Source organism: Varroa destructor, unplaced genomic scaffold, assembly GCF_002443255.2.
Source record: "Varroa destructor unplaced genomic scaffold, Vdes_3.0 BEIS01000006.1, whole genome shotgun sequence".
Classification (NCBI taxonomy): Eukaryota; Metazoa; Arthropoda; class Arachnida; order Mesostigmata; family Varroidae; genus Varroa; species Varroa destructor.
Window position 1 is genome coordinate 15,085,293 of NW_019211459.1, and position 20,296 is coordinate 15,105,588.

At 41.3% G+C, this 20,296-nt stretch overlaps 1 protein-coding gene across 1 annotated transcript in view; it reads left to right on the plus strand.

Annotated features, from left to right (window-relative positions):
* Positions 1 to 20,296, plus strand: part of LOC111252632 (potassium voltage-gated channel protein eag-like) — a 95,472-nt gene that overhangs the window by 52,049 nt on the left and 23,127 nt on the right. Inside the window, exon 2 of the mRNA XM_022810852.2 lies at positions 9,066 to 9,271. Coding sequence (XP_022666587.2) covers positions 9,066 to 9,271 — 206 coding nt within the window. The remainder of the gene's footprint in view (positions 1 to 9,065; positions 9,272 to 20,296) is intronic.

Consider the following 20,296-nt stretch of genomic DNA (forward strand, 5'->3'; position numbering starts at 1 on the left):
AACTAATTGAGGTTGGGTATGCAGTCACGTGTTCGTAAGCACTTAATGCAATGCATTAGTTCTAAATACGGCAGCAGTTGGAACAGGTTAATGATGAAGGATTATCAAACCGAAAATGCCGGAATGTTAGCTTTTTTGGGGAACACAGGACTCAGGGCGCGCTATTTTAGACAAAATTTTTGTCCGCCCTTGCCATAAAATACTATGCAATACTTAGTTTTCGTTTTGGCATAGTACCCACCATAACAGAACAACAACAGTAACAATACCTAGTAAGAGTGACGGTTGGCTTGGGAAACACGTTTACAAATAGCATCTTTGCAAATACGACCTCTGCTGAATCTTCGTTTGTGCACATGGCCAAGTGTACAAGTACGTTAAAGCACACAAGTTCATAACAGTAAGTTATTATGAATTTCTATAAAGAACATCGAACGCGAACTAGCGAGAGTAATTGAATACGCCATGCTCCATTGTCCTGTAAGCCAATGCAAAACGCTTTGAATAATTACAACTAGAAATAGCAAGGTATGTCCGAGGCCTTTGTGTTGACATTCGGCGTGATTAAGTCTGATGCAAGGCTTTGTTTACTGAGCGAAGCGCGGCGTACGTCGCCTGCAGTTACAATGGCTCTTATAACTCTCTTTGATGAAGAATGTGTGTCCTTGTTCATGTCCTAGAATATCATTTTGGCAGCTTAATTAATAACTTTATTTTAAAATTTATCTAAGTTTATGCGTCTACATAAAAGCTATATAAGATTTGCTGCAGTTGGATATTAGTTAAGTGTAGTGAAGATAAAATAAATCTCTTCATTTTCAAATGGCAACTATCACATCGTTGGTAATAGATTCAATTTGATTTGTCTTCTTATTTCTGACAATTCGTTCACTAACAAGTTTCAGTCCGTCACATCAGCTGCAGGGTTTGACACTATACATTTCTATTAATGGCACCATACTTTCAATATATTACGCTTAGAAGTACTTTCTACAGATAATTTAACTATGTAGCGTGAAACCAACTACTCTTGTCTGGATCGTGTAACTTCCTTCAAAAATGGGAGTTCCTATCTTCTTCCGACAACAGCTGTAGAAGTTCTCGGCTCTAAATCGATTACGCTGTGGCACAGAGAAGGGTCTTAATGAAAACAATAGTCGACTAGCGAACAGTCGTGTTTAGGCCTCCATAAACACCCTTGCAAACATCACAAGTATATCCTCCTCTACAAACTTCGGATCAGGCTTGGTCAGCACACGCAAACAATTTTAGCTTGTGTTTTTGGATCAAAGCCATAGAGTGTCCTTTTCATCGCCGTCGATAAACGACAGGACGGACCTTATCCGGGCCTCTGTAAAGCGTACTTGATAAAAAAAAAAAGTCAGAGAATAACAACACATGAGTCGAAGGCCGACAACGGTTTGGCTCATCACATGCCTTGTCAGCTATACAAGTATATTAAAGAATAACATGAAGCTTTGCACAGCGCCGTAAACATTCCGAAAAAGGCATCTCAGTAATAGGTGGAAGCTCGCAAGAAGCAAGCCCGCATTCGGGTCGTAGATTCAAAATGGATTCTGGCTTCTCGTCCGTCACTCAGTCAGTGGCTGCGATGTTGCAAACGAATACGCACGAGGGCTAGCGGTAACGCACGATCGTATGTTAAAGGGTTGCAGCAGTGAAAAAAACAGTCTAATCGTTGGGAAGTCGACGGTTTTAATCACGTTAGATCATATGGACCCAAAAACAGGATAAATGACAGATGCGTGTTTTTGCCTTAAGTGAGACTTAAGACAAAAGAAGCCGTTAGACGATTATTATGTGCTTTGTTAATTCAATGGTAGTATCAGCAAAGGTAAGGAAACCCCGTGAAATGGGTGCGCCTTAATAGGACGACTCGTCCTACCCTGAAAAATGTATTGACTGCAAATTAAATCAGGTCATATATATATATATATATATATAAAGTTGATGATTTTTACTAGCTTTGTGTATTACTAGCTAAACCGAAGTTGGGTCATTAATAAGTTACAAAACGCATTCGGCGACACTGACGGCTTTGTAATCTACTACAATAGCTATAGTAAATGACAATCTTTGCTGCCTTTATATGCGCCAATATCGTCATTTGCTTGTCCTGTGAAATGCGGATTTTTCTACAATCACCCAGATTTAAGCCCGGAATCGTCTCGTACAAACCTACAATCCATACCTCATGGACTAGATACAACTGCATTGTGTAGATTCTGTCGCTGCTATTGATGTTAAAGGCAAATCTACTGAGAGATAGCAACCCGTGTGGCCTCTACATATGCCCTAGAGGCGAGCAGACGCAAGTTAGCCAGCCAACATAGCTACTATAGCCGCCCCCACTGCCGGGCACAATTGTGAACGGTTTTCATAGTACATTATATAATAAACACGATCGCGCTTGGCTAATTCGTCGCTGCCGCGGGTACTGTTGGTCCGACTACCGTTACACATATACTTGCTACGCCTGCGGACCAAATCGGCTGTGGCAGCTCAATGGTACGGACGCGTCTGTGCGCGTAACGTGAAATGTGGCCGCTCCATACGGTATAACAGGATTCAGAGTGAAATAGCGCCAGCTGGCAATAGTATCATCTTCAATGCAAAAACAATCTTAGGTTGGCAGCGCTCCGTATGCCATGAGTTGAATCGGTGATTTGTACGCAAATGTTCTCACAGGCTCAAAGGGGGTGGACCTGCTAGCCATATCCCTGTTATGGCTTCGTCAAACAGAGAAAAAAAAAAAAGAGACACGTTTGTTTCGTTATTATGTGCCGATTTTTTTTGTTTCTGCTTGCTTAAAATCTATTCTTAAACTTGCATTTCAACGCACATTCTAGCCAGATGTTTTCGATGCATATAAATGGACAAAGCCTGATCTGCAGATTCAGAATTCAGCCGATTGAATGAGCATTACAGCGACATCAAAAGAGTTTCAACGTACCGCCAGGGCAAATGCGGGATAGCATCAGCCGCGGGCGATACCAGGACTATGCGCGCACGATTTTCTCGCGAACTGAGCGTAATTTGTTGCGAGTTACGATCAGGACGAGGGGTTAAGATGTGCCATATATCGCTAACTAGTCCCGTTCATTTCTCTGCTAGTCTCAATTGCATATGGTATGGACCATAGACGTAGATTTGCTTTTACAGGGAGATACGTGGCCGGTAGTTGCCCAGTAAACGGAGGTCCTGGTTGTTCGTTGGGCTAACGCGAGGCATATTATGAGGTATGCTAGAGATGGATAACTACGGGTTATAGAGCGATGGCACGTAGTGGTTGGGCTTTCGCCCGAGACGATTAAAGCTACTACCGTTATTCGGTTTATCTATCTACCCACGTGCGTAATAGTAGAATCCTTGAAAATTAATTGCTTAAATGAAATCAACGTCAATTGGGCATTAAGAAGAACGAAAATGAAAGTTCATCGCGTATTTCTGTGCGTCGGCAGAAAAAAAAAATTAGCCTATTTCCGCGTTGTTATTCTCTAATTCTAATTTACTAAAATAAGGTTTACATTATATGATGATAGCGAGCTTACCGTACACCGATCATTCTACCTATCTAGCTCTAAGTGGAAGCTATGGGTTATAATACGGTACTTAATATACTCTCTATTCAACAATATAATATGGTAGATTTTGTTCGTACATGAGGAAATTTGCTTACTAGCTGTTGTTTACAATGCCCGCAGAACGACAGGGATGTCTACTGGTCAACACTGACGGCGAGGGCCTTCGGAGCCGGCTGTTATTATTACACGCTCTGAGCTCCGGTGCAGTTAAATGAAAAATAATATCTTGAATCGGATATTTATTTATATGGCGACGATACGACTTAATAAAACCTCAAAATAAATTTCGAGACACAACCTTTGTAGGAGCTTTCAGGTGACATTCTTTAACATCATTAAAATATACATGAACGCCTTTTTTGCGCCATCCAGACTAAAACACTCCAACAACTTCCAGCACATACGGCTAAGTCAGATACTATAAGTAATCATAAATGAAAATAGAAAGATTTGAATTAAGGTAAACCAGTCTATCGTTCATTCCTTTGGCCTGACCTGAAAGATCTTCAGAACATTTGATTGCTGGCAACACGAGCGCTGAATGTATGGTCTATGCAGCCCGTGCTTTCGTACGAAGCTACCCAAACCGACTTGGATTGTCTTCTCTATGACAGCGGTTCATAGAAAAGTCAGAATTATTTCTCACATTAGCTCGTGTGGATCGTCTCCATGTCGACCGCCGCTTCTACTCCTAGCATCTGCGATATGACGCATCTCGTAAGGCTACAAGATACAGACTGTCTCATTATTAGAAAATGGCTCTAGAAAGCTGGTTTGTCTGATGTTCTTGACGCACAGATACTTGAACAGTAAGGGCATATCTAGCTCTCTATTACTAGTGAAACATGCAATCTCTTGAAATGATGCATGTGCTGGTGGTATCCGTGTAACAAAGGATCTCGGATTCGTTTCAGAACATTGAAACGAATGAGTCACAGCTCTGAGCGCCCATTGTTTTAAGAGCACTTGCGTAAAGACGCTTCATTGGGTTGAATGTCGGCACATAACTGGAGCTTCGTTCTGCGACAACTGCAGAAAATTTGTTTTGATATACCCTGATCGGTGTGGGAGGTCGAGATGAAGGCTTATGAGAACCTCTGTAAACGAGCAACCCGCAGGACTTTCCGGGTTGAAAGAGTAAAACAGCTGAACGTACATTAGGACCTCTTGTATCATACCGACAAACGCGTCGAGCAGTTGTCACGAACAAAAAATGGTTCGTCTAGTATTTTCCCTACGATGGACTCTGCTTCGCTAGAGATTAGAAATGAATAAATCTAAGAGTTCTTTTAGTGGCTAGGGGATTAGGAAGTGCAGCGAGTCCAATACAGGACAAGAACGGGGCCATTCAATGAAATGTTCCGTATGTCACTCTGGGGAAGCAGATAAATCACTATCGATTAAAAACAACCTAAGCAATTGCACAATCGTGAGATCTGATTTAGACCGGAATATTCTTTATATACTCGCCAACACAGACTGTAGCCGCTAATAGATATGCTGATGACTCAACAAAACTAGTAACACATTTATTACTAGTTTTTTTTTTCTCTCTAATACACACTGATGTCCGATGTATTTGCCGATCCATAAGCATGTTTGCAGCGACAATTTAAAATAAGGCTCTTTACCGATGATCTGTTAACGACACAGAAATCATGCGATGATGTTCAATCTACCTTACTTCAAAGTTTCGAAGTTTTTACTCGTTCTTCTCATCCTCTAGCGTGTACTTGATTTCGATCGCGATTTTATTGTTAGCTGATTTAATGGCTTTCAGCCACAGCTAACATATTCTGCCAGTGCTACAGGAACTGCCCTGCACGAAAGCCATACCGCCATTATCTAAAAATCATCTCAGGAAGATCCCAACTTGCGGAGGTGCATCATTTCATGTTCATTTGCACACTCGACAGTTCCAGAATCATTCCGACTCGACAGGCGATCAAGACTGGTCAATATGTGTCACTGTTGTTTATATTAGAGTCATGAAACGGCCACGAAAGCTGTCGTTGAGCTGTCCTGAGCTGGCTCTCAATAACGAAGTCGAACCCGTATAGTAGTCCATTGCTCGTAATGATTTGCTTGTCAATATACATCTACCAAACATACACCGCTCCCTAAGAGCCGTTCGTATTATCTGTGAGATTCATAAAATCCTGTAGTAAGCGCAATAGCAAAGCGGATCTTTTTACATCGCCAAAAAGCCGCCCATCTTTCATACCCCCATTTGAATTCACCTCGCAAATCCTTCTGCCATCGCCGATAGTTTCCTGTGTATTGAATTGTAAAAGAATCAGCTATAGTCCAATTCCCCTTCAGTCATGAAAATGAGGGGCAAAAGACTGTGTGCATTGTCACAGTAAAGTTAGAAGCGCTTCTTAAACGAAGGCCGTCGCTCCTTTTTATTTATCGACAACTGAGCGAGGGTAACGCACTCTCTATGTAGTCCCTAATGACGCTGCAAAAGCGGGACAGAGACGACCTAAAAGAACGCGTATTTGCTGAAGCAATCGAGCCGGTCCTAATAGCGGCGACGTTAACTAAATGCACCGATAGGTCTAATAGCAATAACCGCTGTTATATAGGTCATCAGCACTATCGTTTCTACTTGGGTCAGCTTCGTTTATGGGGAAGGAACATAGATGCAAAAAGGTAGAACAATTGTGCCACGCTTTGGAAGGAACCCACTTACGGCAGCCTTTTTTAGGAGCAAGGGCTTTCGGAAGCTTTAGGGGCCACGGCGCCTTGATCCCCTCATTTCACGAAGATGCTTTGCTTGTCTTCGATTGAGAAATCTCAGCACGACGGCACCGGAACTAGAAGCAGCCAGTATAGCTGAAAGAAAGGGCGACCGAGATTTGGGTGCCGTATGCGTTGCCATGGTAACCGTAACTAACGAGCATGCTGCCGTGCTGTTTCCCAATTTAGTGTTGGCAAAAGTTACTACTAAATATCAATAATCAAGAAAATAAAGAATGAGCAAAAAATAGAAAATTAAGCAAAATATCGTACTATTACTAAGGTAAATAGCTGCTTGTGTGGCTGCCATAGGTCTGTTGGAAAAGCCCCAAATGTATACAGAAAGACCCATTTCGGTTGGACTCCTAATGAGGGCAAGTCCTTGATGATTCCGGGGGATTGTTCGCACGGAATAAATAACCGAATGTGTTAATTTTTAAAAAAAAAAGTCTAGTTGTTGACAAAAGCGTATATCTAAATATCTCTTATTGCTGTACTTAATTAACATAGTGGTTTAAAGGTGTAAATGACAGGTACATAATAAAATAAGCTTTAAAAAAAGTATTTCCCCCAAAGTCGTGTTCTTTTCATATCAAAATCGTTTATTAATACCCGCCACATAATTTTGTTATTATTTACCTATTATTTAGATAATTTACCACATTAGGCAAATACAGGCTGAGCAAAATTTTCACGTATTTAGGATCTATAAGTATCTATGTATCTTTTCGATAATATTTTTTGGGCGACGCCACATATAATTTTGTATTCCTCTGTTGTGCCAATTTCCGGATGTTCCAGAGATGGCATGAACATGGTCGGTACATTGACCAATACTTAGTTAAAAATCAACATGCGGTTGACCGATGTAATGCTATTGGAAATGAGTAAACATCAAACCTTCTGCTTTCGAACAAAAAGCGATGAATATTATTCAAGCCAAAGGCTTCGCCCTCTCTAACGCATTCGAGATGCATCTAAAACACATAGGCCAGCGTAGGCCAAGTTAAACCTTGTAACAACGGTTGGAGAAAAGGGCAGGAAGTGCCAAGTTTATCATTGGACATTTGAATCGCTTTATTTCTACACAAATGTACATCGGAGTCGAGGTTTGGTGGCACGCAATCATTGTCGTTTTCTAAAGTACTGAACTGTCTCGTTCGATTAGTTAAACTAGATGTAAATCTCATTACTGTTTTTTACTTCCTTATTGGTAAATATCTTGACAAACTCCATTACGTAGTACATTCGATGCCGAGTTGGCAGATCCACCGGATCCTCGAGAAGGAAAGAAAACAAAGGAGGTTCTAGGCGAATCGTGAAGCGAGGTCGCTCATTGGTGAATAAAGGGCACGCCATAGCTGCAAGCGTTAAGAGAACCCTTTTGGATCGTTTAATAAAAAATTAAATTAGAAAAAAAAACCAACCACTCGTTACTAAGTGCAACCATCGTGTTGCATCTTTTTTCGTATGTCAGTAAATTACCACACATACTGCGCCTACTCATGTTTAAGTGAGGCACTCTTCTAGTTTTATTAGTGCTACTTACATAACGTACCATTACGGTTTTCTCGCATGTCAGGAGTTCGTAGCTATCATAACGTTGCACAGCGTAATTATTACGACTGGTTTTTGCAGGTTCCCTAATATAGATTCGTCCGCTATTGGAAAACGTGTATCCGAACCTGTACATCTTTCATACATTAGCACAAAGGGCAAGAAATTGGTAAATTGAAAGGCTATACAAAATAAGTCCTATCTCAATCTATTATTCAATTTAACTTAATCGTTATTCGTTTTGGTTGATTCGAATCGATTCAGCAAGAGTTGTCTGTTAAGGGCCTACGCCTACTATAATCGTCCGGTACAATTAGGACCTGTTCAGCGAAACATGCCTATGTCTATTAGGTACGTGGAACGATAAAATAATTAATCATACATGAATATATGAACATCTTGCGAGTGTGCTTCTACCAGCGCGAATATTATTAATGGACAGTGGTTAACCAGGCTGATTAAAAAGGGATCCGGTCGATGGAATCTCTTGATTCCCAGGCAACGTAGCCAAGAAAGGAGAAGGAACGACGGTTCCTTAATCCACTCGAAGGGTGGTTGGACGATTGCTACCGACTAAGTTTGTTATCAAGGTAGCATTTACTTGCTTTGTCGACAATTCCCTAGCAGAGGAAGCTTCTTCGGCTTCCAACAGCATAGAAGACCGCTTGGATTAGTCGTTCGGCGTTGCGGAACATACACTCAACTTGGGTTCAGGCCGAGGATCTCTTTTGCCCAAATTCATTAACGCGTTGTCCACTCTATAGCTTGCTATATCTTGTTCTTCCGTGAGCGGTTGCCCTTACGCGACATCAGCGGATATGTGTTCACTAGAATCTACGCATGCTGCTTAGCGATACGGCAGCGATTAAGCTCGTTCCATTTTTATGACCGCCGGCGTTGGCCGTCCTGTCGTTTCATTAATAAGCGTATTCAGAGCTAACAATAGTATTTACGCGAGAAAAATCAATCCATGGTATCATACATAGCGCAGTAGTAGAAAATAGGTGAAAGTTAGGAGTTTGTGATAATTATCTTAGATCTAACTTACATCATCGTCGCGCAACTAGTGGATAAAAACATCACCACTATAATAATGGTCGTCACCATGACGGATACGCTTAATAATCATTTTTTCCGTTATCTTTCTCTGTCCAATTGCAGCCGATTGCAGTTTTCTGCTCGCCAACGCTCAAATCGTCGATTATCCAATCGTCTATTGCTCCGAGTCGTTCTGCAAAATTTCGGGCTACAATCGCGCAGAGGTAATGCAGAAGTCATGTCGCTGCGCGTTCATGTATGGAGAGCTAACCGACCGTCAGACCATCCAAAAGGTCGATCAATGTCTCGAAAACCATCAATCCGAACAGGTAAGAAGCAGGGGATACCAACACAGCATATACTGAAAATGTACATTTCTTACGGCACCAATATTGGGCCGAATCAGAATGGAGCAGAAAAAAAGACAGCAGCAGCTTCTGACATTGAAATTATCCGAGATTCAAAAGTCCAAGGCACAAACGAAAAAATCGAAGCTTCCTTAAAGAAACTAATTGTTTTGTCATTGTGTAAAATATTCGAAATACAAGTTTGCCAACAACAAAGTACGCATATACAATACGTAAACAAGGGCGGGTAGATGTAACCAGTTGTTTAATGAAACACAAGCTGGTATTTGTTAACGTGAAAAAACAGCACAGTTCTGAGTATTTAGGAAAATCTACGTAATGCCCAGAATACCCCTTTAGCCTACCACCCTTCTACTTTAGCGCTGTCGTAGCAGTGCGAAGCAGACGAACGTAAACGAGACGTCTGGTAGTGCAATTGTTTGCTTGACGAATTGTCAGGTGCTTTGAACGTTATTAAAGAGTTTATGAAATTTGGTATTGACGCCCGTAATGGCCTTTTAGGAAGAAACAGCGTTACTTCATCCACGCATATCTCGCCCGTTGTTGTATTCCAAGTTTGTGTATGATTTTGAAATAATCGTCAACTATCCAGGTGACTTCATCACACAGAATTTTCGCTTTCCACCAAATCGCCTCATTTGCAAACGGGGAAAACTAGAAATTCACTCTGTTTATTATTAACTGGGCAAATTGAGTTGCCCTAGATGAAGAATAAAGACGTTTCATCACAACTGAAGTCGGTCAGTATATGGAACCAAAGCCTAAATTTCTAATAGAGTTAAAATTGGTAACACGAAACTTTGCTTATAGGCATCTGAATAAGTTGTTTAAAGTTTAAAAATTTAATGAACAGCTTTACTTAATGAATGCAGCTACGTGATAAACGGAGTTGCCAAACACCATTACCATTTACTGGCATACCTTCAACGTTATAGCCGCGAAGTCCTGCTAAGCCTGAATTACATTGGGTCGCTTTTTACGCGCGCCGAGCCACGAACAACCTCGCACTTAGCCCTGTTTAGAATACTGATGTTAATAAAGAACTGCATTCGCAGTCCTGCCCAGGCAAGGATTAGGGCAGCTGGTAGGCCACCTGCAAGGCAGACAGACTAATCATGTTCTTTCGCATCGTGATAATAGCGCGACCTCCACATCCTGCCATATTCTAAATAACCTCCTCTGTGTCCTACGAATGCATTTCATGTCATAAATCCCGCGGAACAAACGTGCCTACTTAATGCGGAATCATGCGTAAGATTACGTATCTTTGGCTGTGTAGGACGAGACAACTATACGACCTTATTATTTTTTATAAATTAGCATTAGTTCCTGATTTGGCTTTTGTAGCGGTTTCATTATTTCCCGACTATGTCAGCTTTGTAATTCTTTGCAGACGGGTAGATTTTGTCGGGCAAAACAATTCTTGTTGCATCTATGCCTGCAGTCGCTCCTACTGGTAGGACCATAACAATTGCGCAATGATTTCATTACTGTTGACCTCTATCGATTTTTTTTGTGGATTGCCTTTAGTCGACAAGACCTGGAATGTTACTCGCCAGATCGGGTAGCTACTCAGCTGTCGACAATATTCTAAATTAATTGTGATAAATGTAATAATTATTAATTTTGTACGCGCTTCTTATACGACTCTTGTACGCGAGAGGTAAAACTGGGGGAACTACGACATGGGGGTAAGATAGGTTTACTTTTCACGGACGGGACCCTAGCACGTTATTCACACTTTGGGTAAAAGACCGAGAAGTGCCTTAGTCCCGAAGTGCCGCTTGGGACTAACCTGGGAATCATCTACATCACCACTGCAACGTAGGCATTCGACAACGTTGTAGTGGTGCTTGCAGCGCCGAACCGCTACACAAGTTTTTGACACCGTCGCAGCTGTTATCAATGATAATGATATCGGTAGTTTCATTGTCGAAGACGCTACCCAGAATCCCGTTGCCACGACTCGCTAGGACTGTCGTAAAAGCTGAAACCGATACGAGGTTGTTATTGATGACGAACCTTCGACAGTAGAAAAAGTGACCTGGCGACTCACGAATGATGAAAGGACAAGAGTAATATTACCCATCATTGCCAAAAAAGTCTCGGGAGTCACCACTTGTGTACAAAATGCAGTCCATGTGCAGGAATAGTAGGCTTATTGTAGTGCATGCTATTTTAAAGTTTTCCTTCATTTCTTCGTGTGTTAGAGGCTTCTCAATTACACTTTCGGACAATTTGCGCACCTTCTCCAACTCAGTCAACAAGTCGTCTCTTTGCCGGGCTACTATTATTTGCGTCAAAGTCTAGCAACAATTTGCATTATAGGAACTAATTTTTGATGCTATTGCTTCGTAATTCCCTCAGCTTCCAACTCTATTTACGTAAACATTACACCTTTGTGTTTGTAGTATATGAGGGAAGGCAGAAGTTTTGATCTTGAGCTAACCCTCAGCTACCCGTCTATGCGGAGAAAAGGCTTCACAATTATCTATCGACATCACGTTAAGGACCTCCAGGAAACGTCTTGCAAAATTTATCTGGAGCCTCTCGAACAATGAAGATCTACGAGGAAGTAAGATAACCAAATCAGCAGCTCCTGTTAGTTGTTCTTAGTTTTCTATTTCATTTCTGATACATCCTCTGCTATCAACCCGCGAAATGCTCAAATCTAAATTAGTTATAATTAATATGCTTTTTTATCATGACAACTATGGCAGGGTACTCAGGGATACGTATTAGGTGGTCAGGGTACCACTCTTTTGAGAAATATATACTCATGAGATAACATCGGTATTTGCGAATTACCTGTATAAATTCTAGGAATAGCACACCTAAAATATCTGGAGAACTGTTACACGAGCTGCTTTTATCGTTAATCTTTGCTTCAAGCCTTGCTTGTTGCTTCTACAGTTTTGATAAAGATGGCGAGTCCGCCTGGGCAGCCATTGCCTCTAACTGGACGTGAGGAAAATTCGTAAAGGGCAACTGTAACCCCTTCACTTCTCGCCGTTCAACCCAAGCGAAGGCACTAGAAAATTTGTACACAAGCGAAAAGGTTTTTTGGCTTCGGTTTCTCAAAAGCCTTCGAAGTCACGCCGCTCAAATAATAAAGAACACGAAAAACCAACGGCAAGCGGCGAAGTTGCAGCTGCTACGAAATTCATTAGAAAAATCATACAATGCATTGTTAATTAGATAACTTTTGTTGGAATAATGGCGTAACTATAAGTTGTGTTAACTGCAAGTACCTGCATATGTGCGTATATGTATTATGCAGAAGGGACAACGATTTCAATAAGGCAGAGCATGAACATATGAATTATATTCGTTTATAATAGATGCAAAATATATGCACTGTATTTTTAGCTAATTCTGCCACCGTGGCAAACCTATGACGAAATATCCCCCTTGAGTTCTGGCTTGACGACTATAACTAACAATTGTTGCACGAGCATTGGCAGCTAATGAAGCTGATCAATCGCATGAATACTTACTTGTATTGGGCACCCATTTCATTCTTTGCCACGCCACCTCACATCCTAATAATAACAACAGTAACTACCAAATAGCACCTTTCGTACTGAAATTTCGAATGCTGTTCTATTCAACATGATACACACAGGACAAATGGGAAATCATTAAAACATACAGGTTCCATAGATTTTTGCCTTCTCTCGGCGGCCATCCTTGAGTAGTTGTTTTTCTTCTGGGCCGCAGTACCTACTCGATACGAGTAGGCTTGGCTGTAGATGCTGTCGACCATTCTGGACTGCCCTGGGTCCCAGAACGGTCTACAGCAATGAAAAAAAATCTCCATAAAACAGAGAACACCGGAAACTGTTGAACCTCAAGTGCCAAAATTTCCAGTTCACGTCGTAGCACGACAGCGCTTCACGTAGCGCAATGCACAATGACACACGTTTAATGTTCGTATCGGAAAATATGTGCTTAAAAAACCTATCTGCCAACAAATGGACAGCTTTCACAGCAATATCGGGTTGACGGTGATAGTCAGCAAAAAACATTTGTCAGTGTACTTGTGTCTGTTGTTACCAACTGTATTAATTGGACTGCTTTATTCTTCAATTACGTTACAGAAGCTGTCCTATCTTAATGGGAACTTTTATCGGAACACTTTAACTCTGTTGTTAAGTTGAATTATGTATAACATAAATACGTCCACGGATAAATTTGCATTACACGATAGTCTAACTTTAAAATCAACTGTGCCTTTAATTGATTCAATCGTTCAGCATTCATTATGTAGGGGGTCATATCGCTATTTCCGTCATTGTATCAACGTATCTGATGATCTACCGTTTGCATAAGAGTTATATACTTTAATGAAATCCGTCAGTATATGTTTACAACACAGCGTTACACAGCATTTTAATCACTAAGAGATTCTGCGTATTATTTAAATGCACTCTGCTTGATGGTGCCCGAACCCCCACAGGTGCCCCCCTCTCCATCTGGGAGGTTGGCAAAGCCGCTAACGGGAAGGTCATTCATTTAAGCTTCGATATAATGCATTAAAGAAGCCCGCCGTTATTAGTCTGCATGCATTAAATAGTGGTCTTTTAGAAATACGCGTTGGAAGACCACTTCCAACTCATGCAAGCTCCCAGCGGAGCTTTTGCCCCCCCCCCCCCCCCCCCCTAGGTAGTAATGACTATACAACGCTTCAGTGAACTTCTACGCTGAAATAGATCGTTGAAGTAATGGACAGGGGAAACAGATGAGGGCGGGTTTACGTAATTTTTGTAATTCGGCAAACTTGTGCGATACTATTAAGGTGGCCTGTAAGTGATCTTTAGCAAGGATCTTCGGCGGTAAGTGTCCGCGTAAGGCATAGCGCCACAAGTCCTAGGGTCCACGTACCCGCATTATTGATCCTTTTAAATTCTGGCAGCTAAAGCAGAAAAAAGAACGGAAACGACTGTTCGCATTGACACGTATGTAACATAACGGCTGGTAGGAGCCAACAATGAAGCGAAGTTTACGCGCACGTTTAACTAGCATTTCGCTAGGAAGAAAATTGAACACACAAAGCAGTTGGACATTTCGCCAGCAATGACGCGTTACAAATGATTACAGCTACGGTTTTTAGGAATAACGGCCTAACGAACGGTAAAAAAAAATGATACATTTCATTTGTCTGTCTCTGTTTGAGCAGGATATTTCGTGGGCTGTTCGTTGTCCAGGATAACGTCGCCGTCTTTATGCTACCAACTGAAATTTATGACGATATTGCATAATTTCTGGCCTCTACCGCTATCAAATCTCAAACATGAACCTTTAAACATTTCTCAGGGCACTCCGGCACAAGTCTTAATGGGCTCTCTGGTAAGGCATTTTATAAAGCTATAAAAATTTTTTGCCACTAAACCTAGCGCTGCGACAGTAAACTGCCTCGAATGTTGGTTTGTTTAGAACCTGATCAAGAAGGGGGTGTCTCCGACAGTTTCGGAATAGGCCACACAGGATCACTAAGCCCTAAAAATGTAAAATTTTCCAAAATAACTTCTGGCCTTGCTGGAAAACTACACAGCGCCCGTCAGCCAACCAAGCTGCTATAATCGACGGATCACGTTTAGATTATACTAAGCCAAATAAACTAATCCGTAAAACAACAACAGACCGTCAAAGCTATTACTATTTTTCTAAGAGTTTCTCACAGTATTATATCGTACGCACCTGATATATAGCATACCGCTAGTGGCAACCATTTGCAGCAATGTAGCTATGCCTACCAAACTCAGAGCCACTAGAGGATCTATTCGTACAGAAAAGATAACCGAAGCAGGCTATACGAAAACATTCCCATTTCGGGTCCGTCTTAAGTAATGTTTAACAGCATTACAGGTACGAAACCTCGGATCATTTATCGATGTATGTACATATTAATTTTCGAGAACTTTTATATACTCTTATGAACCGAACGTCGAGCTTGTATTTTATGTATATAATAAGTACTGTTCTATACATTCACTGATGACGTATTCTCGTGCAGTACTCACTGAAAATTAAAAAGGATGGGAGGTTTCCGTCTTCGAAAACCTGTTCCGTTGGATCTGTAGAGTTTGTTGAGCTTCGAAAATCTTCCTTGGTAATGGTTACTTATTCTGCTAACATTCGACCAGAAGCGTCAATTAATGTTACATAAGCCCGCTCAATCCGCTTTGACGTCCGGTCCAGCGCTTACGAACGACGTTATTGTAGTGACATGTTCTGTAGTTACTCTCTGTGCACACTGCAGTGCTTATTCGTAAAATTTAAACTATAATCGTGTAGTAACAACATTATCTGCAACATAGCTATTTTCATAGAGGGCAAAGAATTTACACAGATGTGCTGTCGCCCCCCCCCCCCCCCCTGCGACGCGGTGCGTAGGCACAATTTATGTTTTTCAGTAGAATTTTCGTTTATTTCGAAACCACTCAACTGCATAGAAACGGTGGAACGGAGTTGTGAGCTGCCACAAGCGATGGGATAAGTGTATTTGTGAGTTTTGCCTGTGTTCAGTTTTTGTTCGCTCGACCTGTTCGCGTACAATGTAATCTGTGCGAATCAAACGACGTTTTAGTATTCAACTAAATACTTAGAAAAAAGGACCGGTCGTCTTCTGCAGACGGCAACCGTTACCAACTAAACCCATCCTGATTACGCTATAAATTAACGAAGAGCAATTGTTACAGAGGAAAATTCTGTATATTTATGTTCCCTTTGTCTCAGTACTGCCACTGAAGTGAACGAATAGGCGAATGAGCACTTCAATGAGCTAGGCAAAGATTCTCACAGGGATAATCGGCCTCGTACCGGTATATTTCTTTTTCTTTTTCGATACATTTCTTTGATTGTTTTAAGATTATTTCATTTTATAAAGCAAGACGTTTATATAGAGCATACACTTTACAAAACCTTATCTATCCGTTCATCTTCTGCTGTTTATGCACGCCAATTAGTTACTAGCTCTACCATCCTCGTTATTTTGGCAGGACCTAGTCCCTCTAAAAAAGGTAGCCTTTCGACCTGTTTTCGCATCGTATCAATCAGCACGCTGCAGGTATCACCGCCGTCTCTTTGACGATCTCAAAGCAGCAATAGAACTATGTTTTGGGTAACTGACGGCCGATTATCGTGGCGCGAGTGGCAAACTGCCTACATCAGTAGGTCTTACGAGATAATCCACAATGCTGCTTATCCACGAAAAGTAAGCTTGCTCCCTGTCTATATTTTACGGCGTATCAAGAAAGCTTGGCCACCAGCGACTTGGCCGAAGACTCGCTGAACAAAGCTTAGCGCCTTCGTCAGCTTAACAAAAAGAGCGGCAACAATCCTCGATGCCTTCGCGCCATCGTTTAGATCGAGCAGCGGCCGCCAACCACTTCGAGCCTATTCAACAGCGCTTAAAATCGCAGCCACCATTCTTTCAGTTCACATCAGTGGCCTTCTATTTATCTGTTCGGGTAACAGACAACATCGTAGAAGGACGACATGCATTTTACCCTCATTATTTCTTTAATCCTTTCAATCACGCAAAGCAAAGAAGCAACGCCGTTACTGCACTCGATTACCGTATACCGGCATGCAACGGTATACCGGCATGCAACGGTATACCGGCATGCAGCGGTATACCGTTGTATACGGTATACCGTAAGGGGAAAATTGCGTATCCAGACACTCAGCTGAAGTGATTAAGATAACGGGCCATCCAAGTGCTTATAGCCTCACGGTCGTCTAGTTATGCCTGCACAGAGGAAGAGAATGCCAGACGAGTATAGACGTATAACTATGTATAAAAGAAGCACAGTTTGAGGTACGGGGGAAAGAAGGGGGATGCTGCTGCTGCTGCCGCCATTGACGGTAGTCAAACAAATTCACACCGTTCAGCCAGAACTCAGATCTACGTTTTTCAACGGTGCTGTTGAGGTGACGCTTGCTAATCGAGGTTTCCTACGGATGCTACTGGACAACAGAAGGTACATGAGTTATCGGATACTAATTATTCATCTGCCTAGTGTAGTAAAACAGCTAAGGCGTGGCTGGGCCGAGCGATTACTAGTTGGCATCTACTTACAGACGCCTACGTTACCGATCGTATAATATGCAAAGGTCTCTGAGAAGCAACTTGAGTATACAGACGTACTGATCACGCTAAAACGTCTCATTAGATCGAGATGAGTTGTACCGTCGTCAGTCTGCACAACAGGATTTCTCGACTCGGCCTGTACAGGTGGACATTGCTTTTGGGCTGAGATAAACAATAAGTTTAGCAATTCTCAGTTATCTGTACATCGGTGTTGGCTATGCCCGCTTTTTTAGTACGGTCAAGCTGTATGTTTGGCAATCTTTTCTCAAATGGCATCGAAGGATCGAACCGCCAAGGATGAACTTTTGCGTGTGCGCTTCTCCTAGACTAGCAATGGCAACTGTGGGGTTAGCCACGTTTCATTCTTGCATATAAAGCCTAATCATACATTATTATTGCATATATTTTGGTGCTATATCAGTGCATATATATATATATATATATATACCACTTAAAATAAGACTGCACGAACGAACAAATGTCCTTTTTCACTGAGAACCAAATAATATAATCAAAATGCTCGCCTATATACATAGCGATCGTCAACGTCAATCTATTTGTTTAGCGGAATGATGAACGTATATAAAAGAAAGAAATAGTGTTTTACGAGCGACCGATAGTGGCCTACAAAGGTCTTCAGTACTCACCCAACCCAACATATGGCTTTTATGACAATAAATTATTTTTTCTGCGTATATAGGTCTAAGGAGATGATATTTTTGGCCGGCCGTGCTGTATCTACAATCGAAATATGACATATCGATGAAAGCGAAGTACGTGAAAAATGTCCGATAAGTTTATATGCACTAAATCACAAAGTCCGCTCAAAAACAACGTATCCACCTATTATTTTGCAGTCTTTTGAACAGTCGTCGTACGATACAATGATGTTCCGTTTCATACTGGAGGGTCATTCTTTTGTGGTTCGATAGCAAGCAAAAAATCCGAAATATTTACTTTTTAGTAGGCCTACAGACGATGTCCTCTGACTTTGCTGCCTCGGTGATATGCGGCCCGTTATCGTAGACAGCATTTTGATTTTGATCGTGATAGGCCTACGTGTATTGTATGTTACCTAGTTAAATTTAATCTATTCACAATGTTTATTTTCGCTTGCGTGGTTTACTTGTGAAAAACTGTCGATAATAGCTATTTTAAAAACAGACACATCTACAAGGTGTCACTCCATAACTGTTATTGCAATAATTCTACGCAAGGTGCTTGCTATTAAAAGATCCTTACGGAAAATTGCCTTTCTGATGATGGCCTTCTCAGTGTTACATATATATATATACTAACTATATATAGTACAGAAACTAAGCACTGAGTTCTGCTCAGACCGTCAAAGTCCACGAAACATATCATAGTGTAGAAATACATGGTATACACACAAGTCCTGCAGTGACAAAACGGTCGGCAGTTTTGTGTCAATCAGAGTACACTATAGATATCGTTCGTTAACGGATACGTATCCGGCTAGAAGGTGAAACTATCGTGCCACGGTCAGATGGCAATGCGGTTTTATCGTGTTTGATTTGAAGTTATCGGCTGGCCTGGTTTTAGACGATTAAATCATCGAGCACTTCCAGTTGTTTAAAAAGTCTAAAAGTAAAAGAGGCTATAGAAAGGTAAGTGTGCCACACGTAGAACGGGTACAGCCTGTTTCGCTCCGTCTATGCAAATCTCACGAACGTACGTTTTTTTCCTGTGAAAAGTAAATGTTTCTTGTGAAAAATGCTTGTGCTAGAGTGGCCGAATGACGTAGAGATTGTCAACGGTGAGAGCTTTCTGCTGCTGATGACAGTGCGATCACTGCACTTATCGCAAATTCAAAGTCCCGATCGAAAACAGTCGAAAATAGGAACAGAGCTTCGACGGTGCTACACCTCTATAACCCTCGTTGTTAGGGGGGAGTCCACATTGATAGAAAAACATGGAGTAACAGAAGGAGATATGATGTACGGAATGCATACGGCTCAGGAATGGAAGGTCATTGCACCTTTCCTCAGGAGAGTAGTTGAGACCTTACGAAACCGGGCCAATACGGTGATAGATTGCCATACCCTATAACCTGAAAAGGCTTCAAATGGAGAATCTCAAGGAAGCAAGTAGCGATTCTATGAAAAAGTTTTAATAAATGCCCAACAAAAGAGAGCTAACATGGTTCTTTTTGAATAATATATAAATGTGTTTGGGTCAGACCACGGCGTGTCTTTCAAGCTCGCCTGCTAAACTTGCGGGATACATGATGGCCTGGGTTTGAATGGGGGCTTAGATACACTTTCGTACTAGCCGAGCCAGTCATCTCATAGAATTCCTAACAGCAGTATTGGAAGCGAAAATTGTAAGATTTACTTTATTCCCTACGGGCACTGAAGTTGTTTTAACTGATGCTTGATGATAGATCCTTGAAGTAATAGCATAACACAGCCTACTGGTACTGGATTTTAAATCCTCACTTGGGAGTAGGATAAAACTTTGTTTGGTAAACAAATTCCTTTGCCATCCGCCCAGATATTTGTGAGTAATTTTCAGCATCTGTCAAAATATATTTTTGCTCAAACGTGCGACCAAACTCAATTTTTGAAAGTGATTGATATCTTTTAGTATATAGACATCATTGTTACTGCATGACAAGCTTACTCGAAATAGTCATACGCGACATAGTTAACTATTACGAACTTGTTTTCAATCGTTATTTTTCTAAGTTTCACAAACCGCAAAACAACGACTATAGTAAGATTTTGGAATAGTTGTAACAAGTTTATGGTATCTTCTCATACAGCGCCCTACCATTGTTTTTAGTGTTACATATATTATTTACAAACAGGGTCAAGAACCTGGCAGATTGTAGCAATATTAATACCGCTAACGAATAATTTACGAGACTG